The sequence below is a fragment of the Plectropomus leopardus genome, chromosome 13 (genome assembly GCF_026936395.1).
Source record: "Plectropomus leopardus strain MGB_pleo_1.0 chromosome 13, ASM2693639v1, whole genome shotgun sequence".
Taxonomy (NCBI): Eukaryota; Metazoa; Chordata; class Actinopteri; order Perciformes; family Serranidae; genus Plectropomus; species Plectropomus leopardus.
The window spans coordinates 5,671,435-5,693,112 of record NC_142188.1 but is presented as its reverse complement, the minus strand read 5'-3'; the positions used below and the strand labels follow the sequence as shown (position 1 = coordinate 5,693,112).

Sequence of the window (21,678 nt, the reverse complement as noted above, 5' to 3'; positions counted from 1 at the left end):
GCAACTGGTGCTGCTTGAAAAACCACACATGAGGCTCAGAGTGTCTTCCAGTGGTTTTTAGGACATCAATAAGAGAAAAAAAGTGATAAGAGTGGAGGTGTTTAACATGCAGCAAACAGATATTAAATATAAAGATGTTGCTTAGGGCTGCTAAATCAACCTGAGCAATTTGGCTTGATTTCTGTCAAATACATGAAAAGAGGGCAACGTGCAACTTAACAAGAAATGGCCCAAAAATGGGTAAGATATTAGTAAATATTCAAACCCACCTAGATTAGAGCTTGACTCATTTTGGGAAAAAAAGAAAAATGGCTCAATGAAGCTACATATTAGATTATATTTTTAATTTCCTAGATTTCTTTTAAAAAATTGTTTGTACATTTGTATGATCATTGTTGGAAGGAGCCTGATAATCAAGAGCCAATAGCTGTAATATGAATTTGAAACACTGGCCTGCTGACTGTAATTTTCTTATAAAAACTTTCCCCAAAATGCTGCACTCGTTCTATTATCTACAGCAAAATAAACACAACGCAAATACAAACTGCATTCACGAAAATATAGTGAACTGTCTTTTTTTGGACAGGAGACTGACAGTCGGGTTACATGTGACCCGCGGTGTCTCTGCAGCGTGTGCGCTGACCTCAGCAGTGTGAACCAGCTGTGTCAGACTGACCCAGAAAGTTGAGACGCTGCGCAGATCTCATTCATTTTCAGGGATTTTCAGCGCAGATTACAAAGGCTCTACCCCATTTGTTTTGTAACAAGCATGTGAAGTCAACACTAATACAAATGCCGCGGCTCTGAACTTCAAAATGCTAGGGGACCTTTCTAGAGGCTTAGGGCCGTCGAGCACATTCACCGCTCAGGGAGCAGAAGCCTTGCTAAGCTGCGAGGGCAAAGTACTTCTTTGATTGTTTGTTCAAAATCTCTTCCAAAAGCCACAGAACAAAAACAGAGGGCGGATTATCCTCTTTTGGAGAGGAAATGAAATTCTTCAGACGAGGCACTTAAACAGGTTTCGGGATGAACGATGGGAAGCTGCTGTTTGGGTGGGAGAGCGCTGTGTGTGCGCATGTGTGTGCATAACTTAAACGTGTGAAAAATGGATGCAAAAGCAAAAGTGTGGCACTTAAATTTTTGTTTAGTGTATTTTGAGATTTTACAAAGTGATGTCAGAAAAAAAGATTCATCAAGTCCCATTCTCCATGTCTCAAAAATTTTTAAGACTCTTTAAAGAAAAATCATCTTAATACCAATTAAGGCCTTCTTTCAAGACCTCTAAATTCAATGCTTTTCAAGATTTTTCAAGGATCTGCGGAAGAAGTGAAAGTATCTGAAAATGTAAAGCTTGTGTTTCCACAGCCCGCCATGGTATCTAATGGGACAGGGAAAAAAGGAGCTCAAAACCACGAAAACGTACATGGACAGTGTTTTCCAGGTCCCTGTTTTTTAACATCTTGTGCACATGAGCATGTAGCCATGTGGGTCACATGATAAGTTTCACACTATTTTATTGTTAATGAGGTAAATGCTTCAAGAAACGCTTTGAGAAATATTTCAAGAAATTGTGTAGAAAAAAGCTCACAACTGAGCAAAACATAGATGTAAACAATATGTTTTGCTAAACTTTGATGAAGGAAGGAAAGCCTGAATAAAATTTGCAACACACGCTGACTCCTGGTGAGAAGCACTGAGTGCAAACAGAAAATCTCACAGTGCAGCTTTAATTTCTCTTGGAGAGGGAGCAGCAGTTCAAGTGTTCTTCCAGTGAGCATCCGGCAATGTTTGGCACTTCCACCGTCGCTGCATCTTTGTCACATTTTGGAACAAAGCCGTGAACATCCACCTCGTTACCCGACTAAACTCCTGGGAAAACAGAGCGCTTCCCTCAGTGGGAAAATGCGGCTGATCTTCTTCCCCTCGTTAGATTTTAAACAAACCCAGTGATCAATGAGTACTGGTCCGGAAAAACAACAGGAACTTGGGCCTATTAGTGGTTTTGGGAGACCAGGCGGGTCCTTCAGTAACAGGGTCAGGAGTCTGTTGGCCTCCTAACAAGTTGCGACTCCGCTGGACTCGAAGCTGTCTCCTCACCTCAGCCTCACACGGCGGCCCGCAGCGCCGCCCATTCATTTGAATATTTTCTGGGCTGATGAGGATGCGAGGGCGGCGAACAGCGGGCCAAAAGAATAACATGATTGCAGGGGACAAAATAATGACCAGACGCTGCAAAGTTGCTAAAGTGTGTCATACATTATTATGCAAGCGGGGCAGCGTGTGGCTGAAAGAGAACAGGAACATTGTTGGGTCTGTGCCGTTTGCCAAAAGAGGCGTCCAAATGAGCTCAATGGGCTGATATCTGACGCTCTCTTCTTACTGAATGCTTTGGTGGAGCTGCTTTTTGGTTTTCTCTCTGTAAACACAAGTCACACTCAGCTCCCCTCGGCTTCACAGGCTTACATTATGACCGGCTTGTGACAAAATTACCTGATCATGGTGAAAGTCCTTTCAGCAGAAACCTTTTTTAATCAAAAGCATGACCTTTTTTGTAAACTTAACCAGGAGAGGGATTTCTGGAAGAAAGCTCTAAAGGCACACGTCTCCCAACAGCCTGCTTGTGCACGACGAGAGACAAAAGGGAGTCGAGATGCAGCCACAATGCTGTCCCCTGAGCCTCTGACAGAGTTAACTCTGAGGGGCAAGTCACTGAAAGGGTCTGCAAAGTCTGCATCAAAGACTGTTTGGCCTGTGGCTTCCTCGAAGTGGTGTGGCCAGCTCACTCTCAGTTAAGTAAAAAATTAATGTGCCAATCAACCTGTTTTATGGAGGACAAAAAGGACAAAAAGGCTCAATAGCCCACTCATACTGTTACCGGTGCACTGGATGGCCGGTCCATCCCAGGACCGACCCACAATTTTACCATTCTGGTTGACTCTCAGCGCTCTCATAGCACTGTTTTCAGAGAAAACACTGTAAAAATCCACTGTATACTACCGGCTCAGCAGCAAAGAGCTGACAGACACAGTTAGCTCTCAGGAGTTGGTGGAGACCAAAAACAGAGCTTAAAGATAGTGAATGGTCAAATTTTAAACTATATGCTTATGGAAGTATAAGTTTGTTTTTAAAAAATTAATTATTCATAGGACAGTTTGTTATGCAGGGAGGTTGGAAAAGAAAGGACTGACATGTAGGAAAGGGCATCAGGTCGGACTTGAACCAAGGCTCAGGCTATACGAGGTGCACTCTCCCACCAGGTAAACTAAAAGTCACCCCTTAAGTTTGATTTTCGGCACAGAACTTAAGATAATTAATCATAAAATGATATTTATTCTAATTTTCTGATGTTTCTTTTATACACCACAGATTATGAGTAGTACAGAATCTCTGAGGTGAAAGACCACATTAGAAACTCAAAAGCATTATTTGATCTATTCTCTATCTATTCAACCATTGTAGCACGTTGTTTCTGTTGTTTATAATTCAAAGTATTGTTCTCTGGTGTTTAGTTGCAATATCTGTGCTTTCTTCTGGCCTTTTTCATTTACAGATTTTTGTTTGTTTTCATTTAAAACATAATTTGCCACATGGCAGAGCTGTAAACTGACATTTTATGCTTTAAACTATTCAAAAGATGCCACAGTAGTATTTCAACAGCAGCTTAAGGTGAGATTATCTTTGAAAGAGCAGCTGTGTGGAAGTGTTCATGTTTGGAGAACGTGTCTTTGTTTAAGTGCATACAATATTCTTTAATATGGGAATACACAGGAGCACTCATGTCAAACATCCCATATTCTCGCAGGTATTTTTCACAGCAAAAAGGAGCAGATTTAGTAAATAATACTCAGTTAGTTGTGTTCGACCCTTCCTTACAGCCCCTGAGTTGATGTACTTACTTGCTTATCAGCTTTGTAAACGGAGACGGGAGTTTCATCTTTACAGCAGCTGCTGTGAGGTCAGAAGGTCGCAGGAGGTCAGGTCAGGACACTATGAGGAGGAGAGGTTTCCCATCATGCCTTGAGGGAGCGAGGAGACGCTGCAGGAGCAGAAAGACTCACACACTGAAGAAGATCTGTGACGCCTGGAAAAGCAAATGGATCACAGAGAGGCAACTGAGGGTTTCCTCAGAAAACATTAAATTATTAACTGTGGAGTGTACAAAATGTGGAAACAGCATCTGCATCATCTTCCCTTTTTCTAATTTTGACTTAAATTAGCACAATGTGACACATTCACTATGAAGGCTCAATAAACTCGAAACTTATCTGTTTCTCTGCCTTCAGTTAGAAGCCACAAATGTTTTCACTGATGTCCTGGAGTTCAACTCACCTTTCTGCAGTGATGTCACAGGTGTACTCCAGGACCCTGTGACATCACTGCTGGGTGTGGTCATGGCAACAATGCACAATTTTGACCACATTCAAGAGACCTACAATTCCTGACTTTATGCTACATGAAAGTGTCAAAATTCAAATCAGAAAAAAATTTAAAAAGTGCACTCATCGAAGTGCAGATTTCTGTCCGGCAGGCAGATTATAGCCACTCTGGACCGCATCTGTGATCTCAGCAGACGTGCGGCAGCAAGTTTCAGAAGGCTCTCAGAATACACGGTTCGTTTATTTAATCAAACCATAAAAAACGGCGCCCTGTGGAAGAGTCCTTCTCTGCTCCCTTACAGTAAAAATGGCAAGAAAAAAACAAAAACGTGGACTAAATGATCTTGTATTGTGCCTAGTTTTAGTTGATTGTAACAAATCGGGTTTGGAATTAATTTGCAGATATTCTGCGTTATGAAAAGGGCCAAATTATGTCTTATTATGTATGTAAGGCTTGCTGTTTTTAGGCCAGCCAATGCACAGAAAACTTGTGGCTCCTAATGGCTGTCAAACTGTCAATAACACAGGTTTCAAACAATCACAAATCACTGCAGCCACAAAGGGTCCTTAAACATACAGACATACATGTGCACAAAAAACATGAGGCTGGTCCAGTAATTTGCAAGATTGGCTGTGAACAGACGGACACACACACTCACACAACATAATGCATAATGCCCTGACGGCTCACAGTGACATCAGCTGTTAACAAATACACTTTTTCACACCTTGACAACCAAAAAGCATCAGGAATGATGTATTTTCATTTTTTTTTTTTTTTAACTGCAGGCCATGTCACAGATGGGAGGAGGACTGCAGGACAAATGATGAGAAAAAAAAAATCATGACCTGTGTTTTAATAACACAATCCCAGTCTCTTTTTAAATAAACTCACATGGAACATTTCTCATTAGGGCTGAGTGTCAATAAAGATTTCAATTAACGCTGTTCTTTGTTTACTCTATTTACGTACATTTCTCCGACACATAACCGTACCTTTGGCTGTTGTGGAATATCATTCAATTGTTTTACTTTACATATGTTTGATATTTCAGTTCTGATTAAACATTTTTATGTCTTTAAAGGTTTTTTTTTTGATTCCCTGAATGAGAGAAAGGCACCAAAAACGTGTGACCCGTCAGAAACTAATATCTATAAAGTACCTTTATGACACCCAGCCCGAGTTCAGATTAAAAACATACATAATCATCAAAATCACAGACAACTACAAACTCCCAGTTTAGAACATGAAATGGTACTCTTTACAGAAAGGCTCCACGTTTCATCACGTCGTCCAGCTTTTTCCTAAAATCCTCGAAATTTGACCTGAGGAGATGTAATTGTTTAGAGGACAGATGAGAAATTTGTCTGCAGAGCTGCTGCTGAATACATGCAGGAAACAAAAAATGTGCTGTTTTAAGATAAGATACACCCTGCAGAATGATTATTTTTACTCTTTTAAAACATTTTTCAAGCAAAAATGCAAATAAAATAAAATAAAATAAAATAAAATAAAATAACTGCAAGTTGGAATGTCCCAAATTTGAAGATTTCTTTTTTGGATTTGATGGTAAATTGAAAATCTTTAATTTTGGACTTTTGGTAATATGCCATGCTTTGGGTATTGTGATTTTCTGACACGATAGACCAAATGATGAATTGATAGATTAAAAAATAATCTGCTCAATTGTTAGTTTAAGGCCTATACATGCTTTTTTGGAAAAAGATTAATTCACTCTCTGTATCTGTGTCTGCAGCAGCACTCCTGCAGTCCAAATACTGAAATTTAAGCTACTATGAAAAAAAAAAAAGAGTTTTATCCCAAATTTTATAGTAGATGATCAGCTGCAAATTACAAACAAAGGTTTGGTTTGAAGCATAATATTCTGTGTTTTAATCTGGGTTAAATGGCCATGAAACATTCACATACTTAGATACACTTAAGAGCTACTGTCTTCTTGATCACCTCCATTTTCTCCCTAAATTTGATTGAGTTACTCTTTTATCTTCGCTTTTTTTCGACTTACATCAGCTTGACTGTCATCTGAGTGCTGTCACCTCTGACCTTTGACCTCCTGACTACTGGTTGCTTGTAATGTTTGTGTTGGAGGAGCTGGAAACCAGTTCTTCTGTGAAATATGTCGGATTTTAGTGCCCTTAAATGACATTTAAAATGTAACGCTGGAATTCAGTTAAATTAAAGATTTTATTTTCTCTCACCAGGAATGTTTGATGATGTTGCCCCCCCCCAAAAAAATTCCTTACAGCCATAACTGTTACAAAATAACCGTAAAAATAAGTATAGACACTCTGCTTCTTGTCATCCCGACAGTGAGGCTGTTTCCCAAGATCCTGACAAAATAAAAAAAACACCAAATTCAACCTCAGTCAAGCTCTTGGTCCTTTTGTCAACAGAATAAATACCATAACGTACTCGCCGCCTCTCCTCTGAGGCCAGGGGAGGCTCACACTACAAGATCTTAATCTGAAGTTACCATCTTGTTGTCACACTGGGAGTAAATGCTGTAGCGTCTGCCATCCGGCCTGGACAGGGAATAAATCTCATCAGAGTTTCAAATATCTGAACCGAGGACTGGAGAAACTTGACCTTCAAAGTATCACAGTTCTAGTGCGGCACAATCAGGGTCGGTATTGTCTGTACTGCGCCTGTGAAGCCAGAGGGTTGCTGGTTCCAAACCGCAGCGGCGCCGTTGACCCTCCGAAGGCAGTCCTGTAGCTCTGAGAGGACGGCATCCCGCTCCCAGTCACACCCAGTCCAAACCCTGCTCCAAGACCTTGCGCACCCAGTCCCAGCCCGCCGCCGGGCCGTGCTAGACCCTGACTCAGCATTCCTGTGTAAGGAGACGCTCCGTAGGCGAGTCCCAGACCTCCGTACGGCCTGTGGGTGTGGTGTCCCGGAGCAGGAAGGACCACCGGCTGCACATTCCTTCCCGGTGTGTCGAAGGCGAACTCTGGAGGAGGGCTGCTGGGTTTGGAGGGCGTGGAGGTCAGTGGGTCCATGTCTACTCCTGAGGACGAGAGCAGAGGAGGCAGAGAGGAGGAGGAGGAGGACAGAGCGCCGTAGCTTTCAGGACCCAGAGGGGGAACAGAGGAGGCGGAGGAGGAGGAGAGGGCCCCGGTGAGGAGCGGCCTGGTCCAGTCATCTTTAAAGATCTGGACGGTCAGCGTGGAGACCAGCGGCAGCAGCCGGTTGGTGACGTGAGCCAGAACCAGCTGTTCGTTGGCGTCACGACGGATACGAACGTGTGCGGAGCCGGCCTGAAACAGAGAGGGGAGAGAGGGAGAATGCCGAGAGGGCACAGGGTTAATTATTAAAATATGATTTAGATTTTAAATAGGGGTTCCCACATATTTTCATGGACAAAGTTTCCAATTTTTCCCAAAGTTTTCAAAGACCCATCATTTTTTACATTTTTTTTTTACAGTTTGAAACCAGAGGAAATTGCCTTGATTTTTTTCAAAAACACAGAAATGGCAATGAGCAACAAAAGAAAAAATGACCCAAAAATTAGCGAGAAAAGTAGAAGAAAAATAGCTGAAAATTAGTAAAATACAAAACAAAATAAAAAAAAGAAAAAAGAAAGTTAATGACGCAAAAAAGATACATGTGAAAGAACAAAAAAATGAATTTGTTTTAATTTAATAGGGACGATGCAGTTTAACATCCAATGCAGAGTATGAAACCGATGTGTTGCACAGAGAGTGTGCAGCTCATTTTCAACATTTATCCCTAATTATACTGTTAAGCTGTAGTGAAGTTATGGATCACTGTGTAAAGTACGTTTTGGCAGCACTCAGACATCTCTGTGGTTATGTACGCTGAACTGAATTAAAATAATAATTAAAATAGAAGTGGCTGCATCCTGTCAAAGCACGAGACATTCGACTGGAAAACATGTCTGAAACAAACTGTAATTTTCTTTTTTAATAACTGATTTTAATTAAATCAGGGGAGGAGTATGGGATTCTTGTGCACATATTTTTTATATATTTCTGTACATTTTTATTTCTTACACAATAGATGTCTGATTTGTATTCTTTTATTAGTTACATTTTTTTCTTCCATCCTTTTTTTCTGTTTTCTTATCGCATTTATCTGCCAGTCATGATGCCTTCCCTCCAACAGCTGGGTAAATAAACATCGCGATGACTCAGCAACCTTAATCACAGCTCGTCTCACCTCAACACTCAGCCTACTCACTTCTAAATCTGACCTTAAAACACCGAACGGAGGGCCTCATTTTGTCCTCGTTTGATAATTTTACCATCTACGTGGGAATATTCAGACCTCAAAAGGACAGAGCAGCACACACAGAGACAGAGACACACACAAACACAGACACGGACACACACAGAGACAGAGTCCCCCGTGGGGCAGAAGTGCAGTCAGAGGGTCAAATCAGTTTGGACAGCTGCTCTGTTAGCAGTGGGCCAACAACCAACAGTTGTGTAACTGCAGCAGCATCAGTCTCAACAACAACAACAAGAGCAGCAGCATCGATAACATAAATACAAACAACAACAAAAGCAGCGGCAAGCAGGGTCGATGTAAACACAGGACGCTGCTCCACCTGCAGGCAGCACTAAGTAGGACACACACACACGCACACAGACAGAGACACAGACAGACACACACACACACACACACACACACACACACACAGACAGAAAGACACAGACACACACATACACACGCACACGCAAAGTGACTAATGCCAACATCAGTGATTTTAAAAAAAGAGACATAGGGATTCATTTGCATAACATGACACACTTACCACATCCTTCTACCAAATTATTATTTCATAAACACATTAAAAAAAACACCCACTCATTTGCAAAAAATAACAAAAATCATGATTAAAATTCCTGTGAAATATTTAAGTGCTGAATTTGGAAACAACCACGCAGGCTTACATAAAACACACAACCCAGTCTTTACTTTTTAATTTTCAAATCAATATTTGAAGGTTGGCTTAATTAAAACAAGACTCTGTTGTTTTGTTTTAAGGTCCGCTAATTTATCTGCTTCCAAAATTAAATAATCCAAGGACAAAAAACTCATGTTTTCTCTTTTTTTTATGTGTTGACTAAAAAACAGCCACATTGGAAGCAGCAGTTTGAGTGATGACATTATTAGTGCAACTTCAGAGAAGATCATCAAACCCATACAACAACTTTAACACACAAGACTGCTAAAAGAAAAATTTACTTCTCTTTCAAAGAAAATACTTTTTTTTTGTCAAACATTGTTTGGTTCTTGGAAGCACATGTTGCTACAGCTTTGAATACTGATACTGAAGTGAATAATTTATGGAAGAAAATAACTATGAAATAGGGTTACAATGATATGTGATTTTACAGTAATAACTGTCGGAGAAAATATCACTGTTTCATGATATTCAGTTTTGCAAAATAATTATCATTGCGGCTGGCAGCGCAGATCTCAAACAGTGCAGATCTCTGACACAGCGGGTGGCAGCATGGATCTCCAACAGCGCCTCTTTCTGACACAGGGGCTGGCAGCGCGGATATCTGACACAGTGGCTGGCAGCACCCAACACAGCAGGTGGCAGCGCGGATCTCTGACACAGCGGGTGACAGCGCAGATCTCTGACACAGCAGGTGGCAGTGCAGATCTCCGACATGGTGGCTGGCAGCGCCGATCTCTGACACAGCCGGTGGCAGCATGGATCTCTGACAGCGTGGATCTCTGACACAGCAACTGGCAGCACGGATCTCTGACAGCACAGATCTCTGACATTGCGGATCTTCGAAACAGCAGCTGGCAGCGCGGATCTCAGACAAGGCAGATCTCAGAAAGGGCAGCTGGCAGCACCGATCTCCGACAGAGGGGTGGCAGACAGATCTCCACAACATGGATCTCTGACACAGCGGGTGGTAGCGTGGATCTCCCACATGGCCGCTGGCAGTGTGGAACTTGGCACAATGGCCAGCAGCGTGGATCTCCGACAGCGCAGATCTCTGACAGCACAGATCTCTGAAATGGCAGCTGTCAGGGCGGATCAATCTCTCCCCTCTTACCTTACGTCCAGACATTACTCTTTTTTTTTTTAAAAAAAACAAACTAACTGACAATGCAGTGTAAAAAAAAAAATTCCAATACAAAGTCCTTTAATTTGGTGTTTCTAAAGCTTTCAGCCACACAGTTAAGTGCTTTTTTTTTTTTGAACTGCGATTTCCATCAAGAATTAACCTTCAGGGTCAACAACAGTTCACTTCAATTAGCCACAATTAATTATTTGTATTCAGTTCTGAGTGCTGAGTGTGTTTCTGTGAAAAGACTGACAGATGTTGGGGTGTGTGTGTGTGTGTGTGTGTGTGTGTGTGTGTGTGTGTGTGTGTGTGTGTGTGTGTGTGTGTGTGTGTGTGTGTGTGTGTGAGTGTGCGCGTGCTCTGTCTGCTCAGTGTTTGTTTGTGTGTGTGTGTTTGTTTCCAAGGACCTCAGTCGCCCTGAAAGCCAGCTGGGCTTGTTTGCCGTCGCTACAACAGCGTGCAACACAGACGACGACAACAGGACACAGACTACAGCAACAACAACAGTGTTCCCTCCAAAAACTGGAGAAAGGGAGAGAGAATATCTCCGCATGAATGACTTGTTCCTTCTTTTCGTCTGGGTGAACAAATCCCTGCAGATCGTCACTCCGAGCCGACGAATGACAGAGAGCGGAGAGCGAGACTGAGGAGGGAGGGAGGAGGAGGAGGAGGGATTCTAGAAACAAATACAAAGATGAAGAAAACAAACTAATGGGAGGATGGAAGAAATGAGGGGGAGAGACGAGAGGAAACAGGACGGAGAGCCACACTGAGAGATGCAGGGAGCTGTAAATCAGGTGTAAATCAACAATCTCTGTTCTGAGGCAATCAGGCAAAGTGGGCACATGACCCGAGACCCCAAACCTCAAAGCCTCAGGTGCACTGTGTGTGGGTTGTTTTTTCGTAAATGGATTAATTGCAATTTTGTGCAACAATTTGAGCACCATAACTACTGCAGTATCAACTCACCTTGTTACTCCTACATGTTACTCACAGGGAGCCTTTTATTGAATAAAGTTAATAAAATCACCTCAAACTAACTGAGACATCACAATCTTTGGGTCAGGGAAGGTTATTATGTGGATGATTGGTCTCTGGAGAAATAGTGAAGCTGCTGTATACAAATACACTGTATATATCAACGAACAAAGGGCCGAGTCTCCATCACTGGCAGAAACATCTTAATAAAATACGACTTGAACAACAATCATTGGATTCAGAGTATAGAAAAGAGCTCTACTGTTTAATTTAATCAGGTTTTATCTAACAGTTACAAATATGGATCATATAAAAAGTGCTTTGTTTACATTTTTTGGATGTGTTTCTAGTTGTTTGGGTGAAAAACATACCAGAGATCCAAAGCCGACAGTCCAAAAGTGCTCGTTTCGCACTTCCAACACCCCGTCCAGAGTCGACACCTGATTGGACATAAAGAGAGGCAATTAGCCAGTATGACTAAATGTGTCATATATTTCACATGCTGGTTGTTTTTAGGCTATAAGCAAACAAATGAAGTCAAAATATTTGTTTCACAATAATAACTTTGTTTTCTAGTCCTGTTGAAGATCTGCACGTGTGCATAACTGTGCAGAATTTAAATTTATTTAATTTAATTTATTATCAAGAGTAAAGCCAACAGGCCACAAATTATATCACTGAAAAAATAACAGTACATGTTTTTATTTTAAGTAAGGCCAGTCGACCTTGAAGAATTTGTACTGAGCTTGAGTCTTTACACAGAAGCAATAAAAATGATTTACTATCATTATTTAAGTATTATTTAAGACAGTAAAACGTATTTACTTCTGAAATATGTAACTGACTGTTTTTGGAGAGAACACACATTGGGTTTTGTATTACCTGTTAACCACATTTATATCAGATTGAACAAATCTTAAATGTCTCTGAGGGGTAATTTAGCTCACAGACAGTTAATTAATAATACAGAAAAAAATTCAACGATAAATAAAAACAGCAATCACTACAGAAAGTAAAAATTAAAAAGATTGATATGATATTTTTATATTTAAATCAAACATACAGTATGCTGAATTAAACATTAAATTAACCCCATGTGTTAAGCTTTTTTTAAATTATTAAATAAAAATAATATTAGTGCTAACTCTCACCTCTCTGAGCAGTTTGTCCAGCTGGCCAATGATGTGAGACGGCGTCGTCTGCGAACCCGAGAGGACAAATTATAATCATTATTGCCTTAATGTCTTAATGTGACACCTTAAAGTCAGAATGAACAAAAAAAGACGTGTCTGTCTTACCTGCAGCAGCACTTTGCCGCTGTAGACGCTCATGGGATACATGGTGCCAAAGGTCATGAGCGCGATGGCAACCGCTGACGCCGTGTCAACCGCATTATAGTTACTGAGCACAGAAAAGGACATCAACATCTACTGAATATCTATTAAAATGCTTAAAGACAAGATAGAAAAGACTATAAAAGAAACACTGAGAGGATTTTAAGTCTAAAATTAAACATTAAAAGCAGTTTAAACTGAAACAACGAAGACACATACTGTTACTTTTTACCATATTTTAAGGTGATATCATCTTGTGATCCCCGAATGAGGACATTAAAACTAGTCAGTAAACACAATAATCCTCACTTGGTTTGTGATCTTTAAGATTATGGATCAAAGGTAAATATCGATTTATGATCATGCTTCTTTTGCTCCAAAGGTCACAGTTTTTCATTTCTATTTTTGAGAAAGTAAACGGCACCATAAACAGATGTTCTGAAAACGTATGATTGTATCACATGATCTTCTTCAGTTTTGCCCAGTTGTCACTGAACTGTAGATTTCAAGGATTTCTTGTCTATGTTGGCTGAAAAAAACGGATGAAGATTACGCAATATGATATATTAGCTCTAGAAAAGCACATAAAAGGAGCTTGTGGTGTGACTGTTTTCTCAGCTGACTTTTAAAAGTTCAACAATGAAATCTAAACAATAAAAAATAACAATAAAAAATAAAATAAAAATCTGAACACTACAACTGGGCTCCCTCTGCAGACGAAGATAATTTGATGTGATCAAAATTTAACGCTATTTTTACATTTTGGCTAACCCAGAGTGTACTCCATGACTGTCTGGGACACTGGTCACTCAGTGATATCGTTATGTAAATCGGCCTCTCGTCAACATAATTATGGCAAAATATTTAGTTGTTTTCCATAATCTGAGCTGTTGGAAGCATGTGATTATTTAACAGAACCTTTACATCATCTTTTTAATGATTCAAGTCCCATTAAGACACTTTTGCCATTAATTTAAAAGTCTCATTTCCTGTCGCGTCTCTGTGTGTTCCTTTTCCACTGGAGTTTTTAACATCAGGACACATTTTAAGTTCAGAGAAGATAAAGATCAGGACAGTTTAAAGCAGCCAGAGGGAATTTCCAGCAGCACCGATGGAAACATGATGTCACCCAGCACAGAAAATCAGTCCTAAGTTCAACATGTTGGTGGTGAATTTGGGGGTTTAGCTGCTACAGAGAGAGGGGAGTTCTTACTTGATTTCTATGAGCATGTAGGTGATGCAGAGGGAAAGAGCTCCGGCCATGTTGATCAAGACAAACGGGTTCATACGAGGCAGCAGCACGCTGCTCAGACCTGGAATGATGCCACACAAACTGCACACGCACACACAAACAAAGCAAAACAAACAGCACAAACAGGATTAGTGCACATGATCACCTCCAGACTTCAGCATTGCAGCAACTGCAATTTTTTCTTCAGCCTTGATTAAGAAAAATACAACAAATATTAAATCAAACCGGCATCATGAAGACATTCTGCTAAATGAATAAATAATAAATAAATTAATAAATGACCATCGACAAATGGTATAAAAAAGATCAGACTCCATCAGAGATTTTAAAAACGCTCCTTTAACTTCAGTTCACTGTTAAAATAGTTCAAGAAGCATTTAAGTCGAAGTTTGCTTGCTGTGTGCTAGGAAGGGGGATATGGTTACACTTTTGATTCTTTTTTTTATTTTTATTGATTTTCCACACAGCAACAAAGCTCTAGAGACAGTCGCTCATTCTATAAACAATAAAGAAGTACATAAAAAAGAAAACTGCATCAGAAGTGCAGCATCAATAAAAGAGTAAGTAATAATACTAATAAAAACCGTCACTTTCTGCTCTCTCTCCTGTCTGAGGAGGACTGTCAGTAGGTTTTCTCCTTCTGTCTTGGCAGCAGCCTCCCTGTGTTTATGTTTGTATTTAGGATTAGGTCTTAAACCCGATTACGCCGTCATAATGGACTTTAAGGTAGCTGAACTGGAGTTGATGGGATCACTCTTGTTTTGTTTCATATTATATTATGTCTTAGGTCTAACAAACCTCTACAAACATCCTGCCTTGACAACAGAGAAGGAAACTTCACAGTCCTGCAGAAAAGTCACTCCTAAATCAAAACTAGATTAGTTGTGCAAGTCTTTCAAAACAATGGTTTAAACTTGAGGGGAGCTTTTGGTTCTTTACTGATCATCAAAACATTAAAACCAGAGACTGGTGAAGTGAATAGGACAACACGCAATGCCACACTGCAAAAACTATTCAGGAATGGCCAAAGAAAAGTGACAAAGCATCAACCTGGCCTTCAAATTCCCAAGATCCCAATCCGACCAAGCATCCATGGGAAGCGCTGTTTTTTTTTTCTACTTTAAAAATTGAAATCGAACTGAAATTATTGTTGGTACAGCCCTGTGAGCCAACTGTAATCTCAACTTCTTCTCAACTGTAATTGTATGGCCGGGAAAAAGATTACAGGCTGACAAGCGGCTGCGGCATTTAACCCAAAGTTAAATATATTTTAGAAAAATAAAAATCAGCAGATCTGCCGCACTCAGTGCAGAATAGACGCTCAGCACCTCGGCACGCTGCTGGCACGAGTGACATCGCGTGAATGCAGCAATCCCATGAATAAAAGGAAAAATATGAACATAGCTTAGGCAGCTGGTTACCAACCCCGGTGGATGGCTTACAAAAATCCCAATATAAAAATATTGCCGTTGCTGTGACAGCCCTAACTACTCAGCCTGTGAAATCAGCTGTACTGTCTTCTGCAACTGTGGAAAAGGGTAAGAAACTACAAATTTATGACTTCAGGTCTGAGATACAAAAACAGTGCAGGTTGTGCACTTCTGTATACACATAACCACCAGTGCTTGCTGGCATTTCTCTGGCTAATATTCTGAAAAAGAAAAGGATCATTGTCCTTAATACAATCTGAATCACTGATGGACTTCAAAAACAACAAAAAAAGTAGATATCAATTTCTCTTAACCCTTATCTGAAGTATGGACCTGACAACTACTCACACTATGAGTCAAACTGTTTATCTAAGAAAAAATACAAAAAGATGTTGCTGCTTTCTTGAATTGCCCTTTCTGTCATGAGTAACGACTGTTTGGCCCAGTTTGACCCTGCAGTTGGCCTCAAACATTCAGTCGATTCCCCAAAACTCTAAACAGAGCCGACCCCGTTTGCTCTCTGGGCAACACACCCGGCCCGGCGTTCCTGGAACCGATTAACGGGTCAATGAACGCGTCTCCGGGCGGATCGGCCCGGTGCTGCGTGTCAGATTGAATTTCCAATACGTCAAAGGGCAGCACTCCGAAGCCGTTGCGACCCGATGGCATCGAGCGATGTCACAAACATGAAGACGAGCGCGATGGCTGAACGCCGCAAGGTGTTTGTCATTAAATAATGTTTTTTAAAAAAACAAAAAGATGACATGGATGTCAACACATCATTAATGTCAAACATGTCATTCAGAGAGTCACATGTTCGCCACGGGCAGGACTTTCAGAAAACTGAAGGAGAAGAGGAGAGGAGTAAAAGGAGAGGAATTATGTGTGAATATGTGTGTGGGGGTTATGAAAGTTTTCATACGTAATTCTTATTATATCATCCAGCACAGCTTGAAGGAGTCAATCTGCATCTTGTTAAAAAGGACAGCAGAAGACAGAGGATGGAGGTGATGTCCACAGAGACAGGCTCTAAATAATGGACGGACTGTTGGGACTGTATGACAGCAGATATATGAGCACAGGTTGTGATTCACCGCAGGACGCTCTGTGTTCATATCAGGAACACACAGCATCGGTCTGAAATCCTAAATCTGAGCACTGAGTCACAACATTTGAGCCACTGGGTTCCCCTCCGCAGATTTAAGATGCTTTTTTTTTCCTTGCAGGAAGTTTGATTCTTGCAGAAAATTAGGATTCATATTTAAACATATTTCTGTTGATTACTGTGACATCTAAAACTATATACTGTAGATTTTGTACTCACGTTTACGGCATGTGGTGTGAAAATTCTAATGATTTTATTATTGTTGCTTTCTATGGAAATTATTTAACTCTTTCACTAAAAACAGTGAGCAAAGCTGAGATGGTAAAACACAAACTATAGACTCTTTTATCTAAGAATTTAGTGAAAGACAGATAAAGCCAAAGACATTCAGCCATTTTTATTTCAATTTCAAAATCAACTCTGAACAAATCTTTTTTTGTGCCCAAAACAATATGAGAAATGTAGTGTAACAGGGTCAGTACAGATATTTATGATTATTAGTGTTGGGTACCAAACTGTGTACTTTTAAGCGTACCGACTGGATAACATCAGTACTGTGGAGTACTAATTCACGTTAAATCAATCGGTGCCAAATATTGGTACATAAGGGCACCGCTGGGTGGGGAATTTGGGTTCTGACAGAAGGTGGAAGCCCTGCAGAGTGCTCTGAAGACAAGACGCTGCCTGTGTAACACGGTGCCGGCTTCCTGACTTTCAGGCACTTTGCGGTGGAGAAAACAGTGAAACTCCGGGTTTCAGAAAGGATGTAAAAGCATTACAAAGTACCATATTCCACATATACCATAGTAGTACAAGCAGACATACTGCAAACACACACATATGTACACACACAAGCAGACAGAGAGACAGACACACAGGCAGACAGAGACTTAGCTTTGTGATTAGAAAAGAGCAGAGGAGACAAAATGCTTGTTCAAAAATTCTATTTTTGTTTTTTGACTACAGAAAGAGTCAGGACTGAAAAAACGTACTGTTGGGTACTGGTACCGAACTCATTGTACTGGCTCTAAGAGGAAAAGATATAAAGAAAAGTGTAGAGTTGGGGATGAGATTGACAATCCCAGCGATCCCGTAATCCCTCTTGATGCATTGATATAATTTGACATGTGACCCTGTGTGTGTATGTGTGTGTGTGTTAATCCAGACACGTTGCAGACAGAGTGGGAGGGATTAAAGCCGGGAGGCAAACAAACACTTGATACTCTGCTCTGTTGGCTCCACACTGGACTCAATGATGAACAGAAAATTTCACTTACTCCTACATTGTTTGTGCAGCTGTTGATGTTAAAAACTATATATGGGAAGTTGTGCTTGTTTTCTTAAATAAATAGTTTATGTGGAGAACTCAAAGTGTTTAGTTTTGGTAACTGTGTGGAAACTAAAGTACTATTTTGGCAAAGACTCTGTATGGACACAACTATAAAGGAAGACGCACATTCAGGAGCTGAGAGGAGTACGGCAATGAGCAATAATATCTCAAAGCATGCTGCTCTACTGTATGTAAAAGAGACATGATATTATTTTCAACGTTTTCGTACTGATAACATTTCGAAGGATGAAACATATTTCTTATATATACATAGACATATTTTGATTTCTTTCTTAAGCAGATCAGATTTTAATAATCAAAATCTGATAAATTTCTCTTTCTTTCTCTGTCATACACAAATTATCTGTCTCCCTTCTCCCCACTAGCAACTTCCTCACACACACACACACACACACACACACACACACTCACAGAACTCAGGCTTCTGGCTGGTGAGGCCGACAGAGCAGCAGGCTTTATATAACCCAGTTGGCCCCCAGATCCTGCTGAGGTTAAGTAGGGACAGAATATTACAACTCAGACAGCAACACACACACACACACACACAAACAGATACACACAGTCAGGCAAACACACTACATGTAAACACACACACATGCAGACAGGCTTCTACACACAACGACATACACACACTAAGTGCTTGTATGAAGGCATACAGAGCATCTCTCTCTCACTCTCACACACACACACACACACACACACACACACACACACTCTCTCAAAGACTGGAAACTAGGCTGGGACGTCCTGTTCATTTCTGCCCTCTCAGCCAATCACAGCTCAGTTCTGATGCTGCACAACTCTCCAGGCTGTCGCCCCGAGAAACCTGCAGATTGCTGACTGTGTGCGTGTGTGTGCGTGTGTGCGCGCGCGTGTGTGTGTGTCTTATTATTCACCCACTTCAGATGTGGGAATACACACTGGGATGTAATATTCATTACAACACCATCAGCCTGCTTCAGACTCAGTGTATATGTTACTATGGCAACATAAAGAAAGATGAAGGTTAAATGCACTTAAACCGCCTCACGAGGGAGAACAGGCCTGCTCGGGGCTCTCGGGTCAATCTTCTATGAGGAGACACTTCTGAGATTACAAGGTATACTGGAGCACATGGACCTAAAGCAACAAAATTCTCCCGAACTGTGGTAAACTCTTTTCTTTTCACCTATTATCAATAACTGATAATAGTGAGAGAATCATTTTCTCTGTACTACACATTATTAAACAGATTTTTAGATGAAATTCAATCAGATACTAATGAGACCCAAATTTTAAAATAAAAGTAACATATACAACTTCACTGTTGCTGAACCTCACACACACACACACACACACACACACACACACACACACACACACACACACACAGTTGAGAGATGATCAGTCAGCTATGGATAAAGTGTAGTTTTACCAATAGATTACTGTGATAACAGGGCTGCAGTTGCGGTGACCTTTGACCCTTGAACCCAGGTCAAGAGGGGGAAGCTGGGCAGAAGGTGTATGTGTGTGTGTGTGTGTGTGTGTGTGTGCGCGCGCTCAGGTCACTGTACAATAAAACTAATCTTACAGCTGTTTCTGAGAAGCTCAATCAATGATCCAATCTGTTTGCCCACCTGACCCTGTGACCGAGGGTAACCTTTGACCTCGGAGGAAGGCCCTTTGTATACACACACACACCTGGACACACAGAGTCACACTGTATGCAGTGACACACACACACAGGACTGGCACTTTTACCACCGTCAGGAGTGTTAGCGTGCGTGTTTGTGTGTGCGCGTTGAGTCAGTGTAAGTGGATCCTTCCTGTTCCTACCTGAGACTGAAATCTGCTGATGAGAGAGAGAAAGAGAGAAAGGAGGAGGAGTGAAAACAAAGAGAGGAGGGATGACAGAAAGAGACGCAGATGTTCTTACCTTCGACTCAGATCTGCCACATGTTCCTGAAGCCAACTGCTGCTGGCCGCTACAGACAAAGAAAGACAGAGAGATGCCGTCAATCTACAAAAAATCTCAAAACACACAAAAACAATGAATAAAAAACAGAAATCCTCCTCAGTCTTTATGAGCTCCTAAAGTCTATCAGGATGTTTATAAAAGTCCCTGTTGGCTTTCTACAGTTATCAGACTTTCTAAATGAGAAACCTGGCTTTCTTAACCCATTGAAACCTGAGCAAACCCGAGCCCAAAATATTAGCATGTAATTACTAAAAAATTACAAGAAAATGACCTGAAAATAATAATAAAAAACTTCAAGAAAATGACCTCAATAAAGTGCTAAAAATAAATCTTTTTTCTTTTTTTCTGAAAAATGATTTCAAATATATAATTAAGAGAAAAAAAAGAAATTTTTTATCATATTGTTCCCCTCGTTTTTTGATAATATCTAATAATCCCTGCCAATTTTAAAATTACTTTCTTTGCATCTTTTATTCACTGTTGCACGACAGCTGCGGGGTCTGTCTTGTCAAGTTCCTTATTATGTTTTTTTGTGTTTCTGAAAGAAATCAAATCTATTTTTTCAGCTTTTGGTGGTTTAAATTCTTGTCAAAAGCAGCTGAATGTAGCATAAGAAAACTGATGTCGATCCGGGTGTTGAAGGGTTAACCCAGCTAAGGGATCAGTGAACTTCTGGGCTGATACAGATGTTTAAAATAACAATTTGGCCGACAGCCGATACTGATACAGATGGGTTTTTTGTTAATTATTTTGTGTTTGATGTTATTTATTTATTCCTATAAGAAAGAAATCTTCATTATAAAAAATGCTGCTTAAAAATCATTCAGGCCTTTGTAACACTTCCTTTGAATGAGCACAAATTCAGCCATACATATTTATGAAAGAACCTTTAAAACAACCTGAAGAACATACTTTTTAAAATTACTTAAAAAGCCTTTTTACAGTCTATGAAATATCAAAAGATTTATTATCAGCTATTCAATGTTAAAAAAAAAACAAATATATATTTTACATATTGTTAATATAAAATGTTTTATAAAAATATTTCTGATTTGCATTTTTGATCAACAAATCAAACCAAAAGTTTCAGCTTTAGTAAAGGTAACTTTCTTATTCAAAGACTACAGTAAAAAGTGTGTTTGTGGAAAATAGTTCTTCCACATCGTCTCAGAATCGGAAAACCTGTGTGTAAGTGTATAAAGTCTCTATAGTTTGACATGAACTAAAGGGCCGCACAAACAACAGTTTTGCATGGAGGTGAGAACAGAAACATCTTTCTCGTTCAATGCTGCATGAAATATTAAGACATGCAGCTGTTTTATGTCACAGCTTTTTCCATCAATCTGTCCTATAGAATTAAACATCTGCTGGAAAGTTTTACATCGAAAAAACTGCAGCGTTAAGTTACTGATATTTCTATGCATGTGAGACTTCTACAGACCTCTCACTTTATGAGCCAAACTCTGATTAAACAGAGACGAGCAGCAGGCGTTCACCCTCCCCATCTTGATGAGGGATAAAAATACTTTTGGGAGGGGAGCGGGCGGATCACCCACTCGTCTTTAAAAAAAGATAAGCGCTCTCGCTCCGCTGCGTCGTCCCACCTTTAATGTTTGACGACACTGCGAGGCCCGAAGGCTCGACGTCGGGTCAAAGGCCTTTCACATCCCATCCTGCTCAGACCTGAGTGTGTGTGTGTGTGTGTGTGTGTGTGTGTGTGTGTGTGTGTGTGTGCGTGCGTGTGTGTGTGTAGCGGAGGGGGGTTTGTTTGTTTTGCTAGCAGGATGAGTCAGTCTAAACAAACATTTTAATGGAGT

At 40.5% G+C, this 21,678-nt stretch overlaps 1 protein-coding gene across 1 annotated transcript in view; it reads right to left on the bottom strand.

The window, feature by feature from the left end:
• Positions 1–4,991: 4,991 nt before the first annotated feature.
• The window catches only part of slc30a6 (solute carrier family 30 member 6), a 59,747-nt gene continuing 43,060 nt past the window's right edge, over positions 4,992–21,678 (bottom strand). Inside the window, exons 10-15 of the mRNA XM_042501993.2 lie at positions 19,820–19,868; positions 13,980–14,099; positions 12,731–12,833; positions 12,584–12,631; positions 11,804–11,872; positions 4,992–7,655 (exon numbers count right to left, since the gene is read on the bottom strand). Of these exons, the coding sequence (XP_042357927.1) occupies positions 7,017–7,655; positions 11,804–11,872; positions 12,584–12,631; positions 12,731–12,833; positions 13,980–14,099; positions 19,820–19,868 (1,028 nt within the window). The 3' untranslated portion in view covers positions 4,992–7,016. The remainder of the gene's footprint in view (positions 7,656–11,803; positions 11,873–12,583; positions 12,632–12,730; positions 12,834–13,979; positions 14,100–19,819; positions 19,869–21,678) is intronic.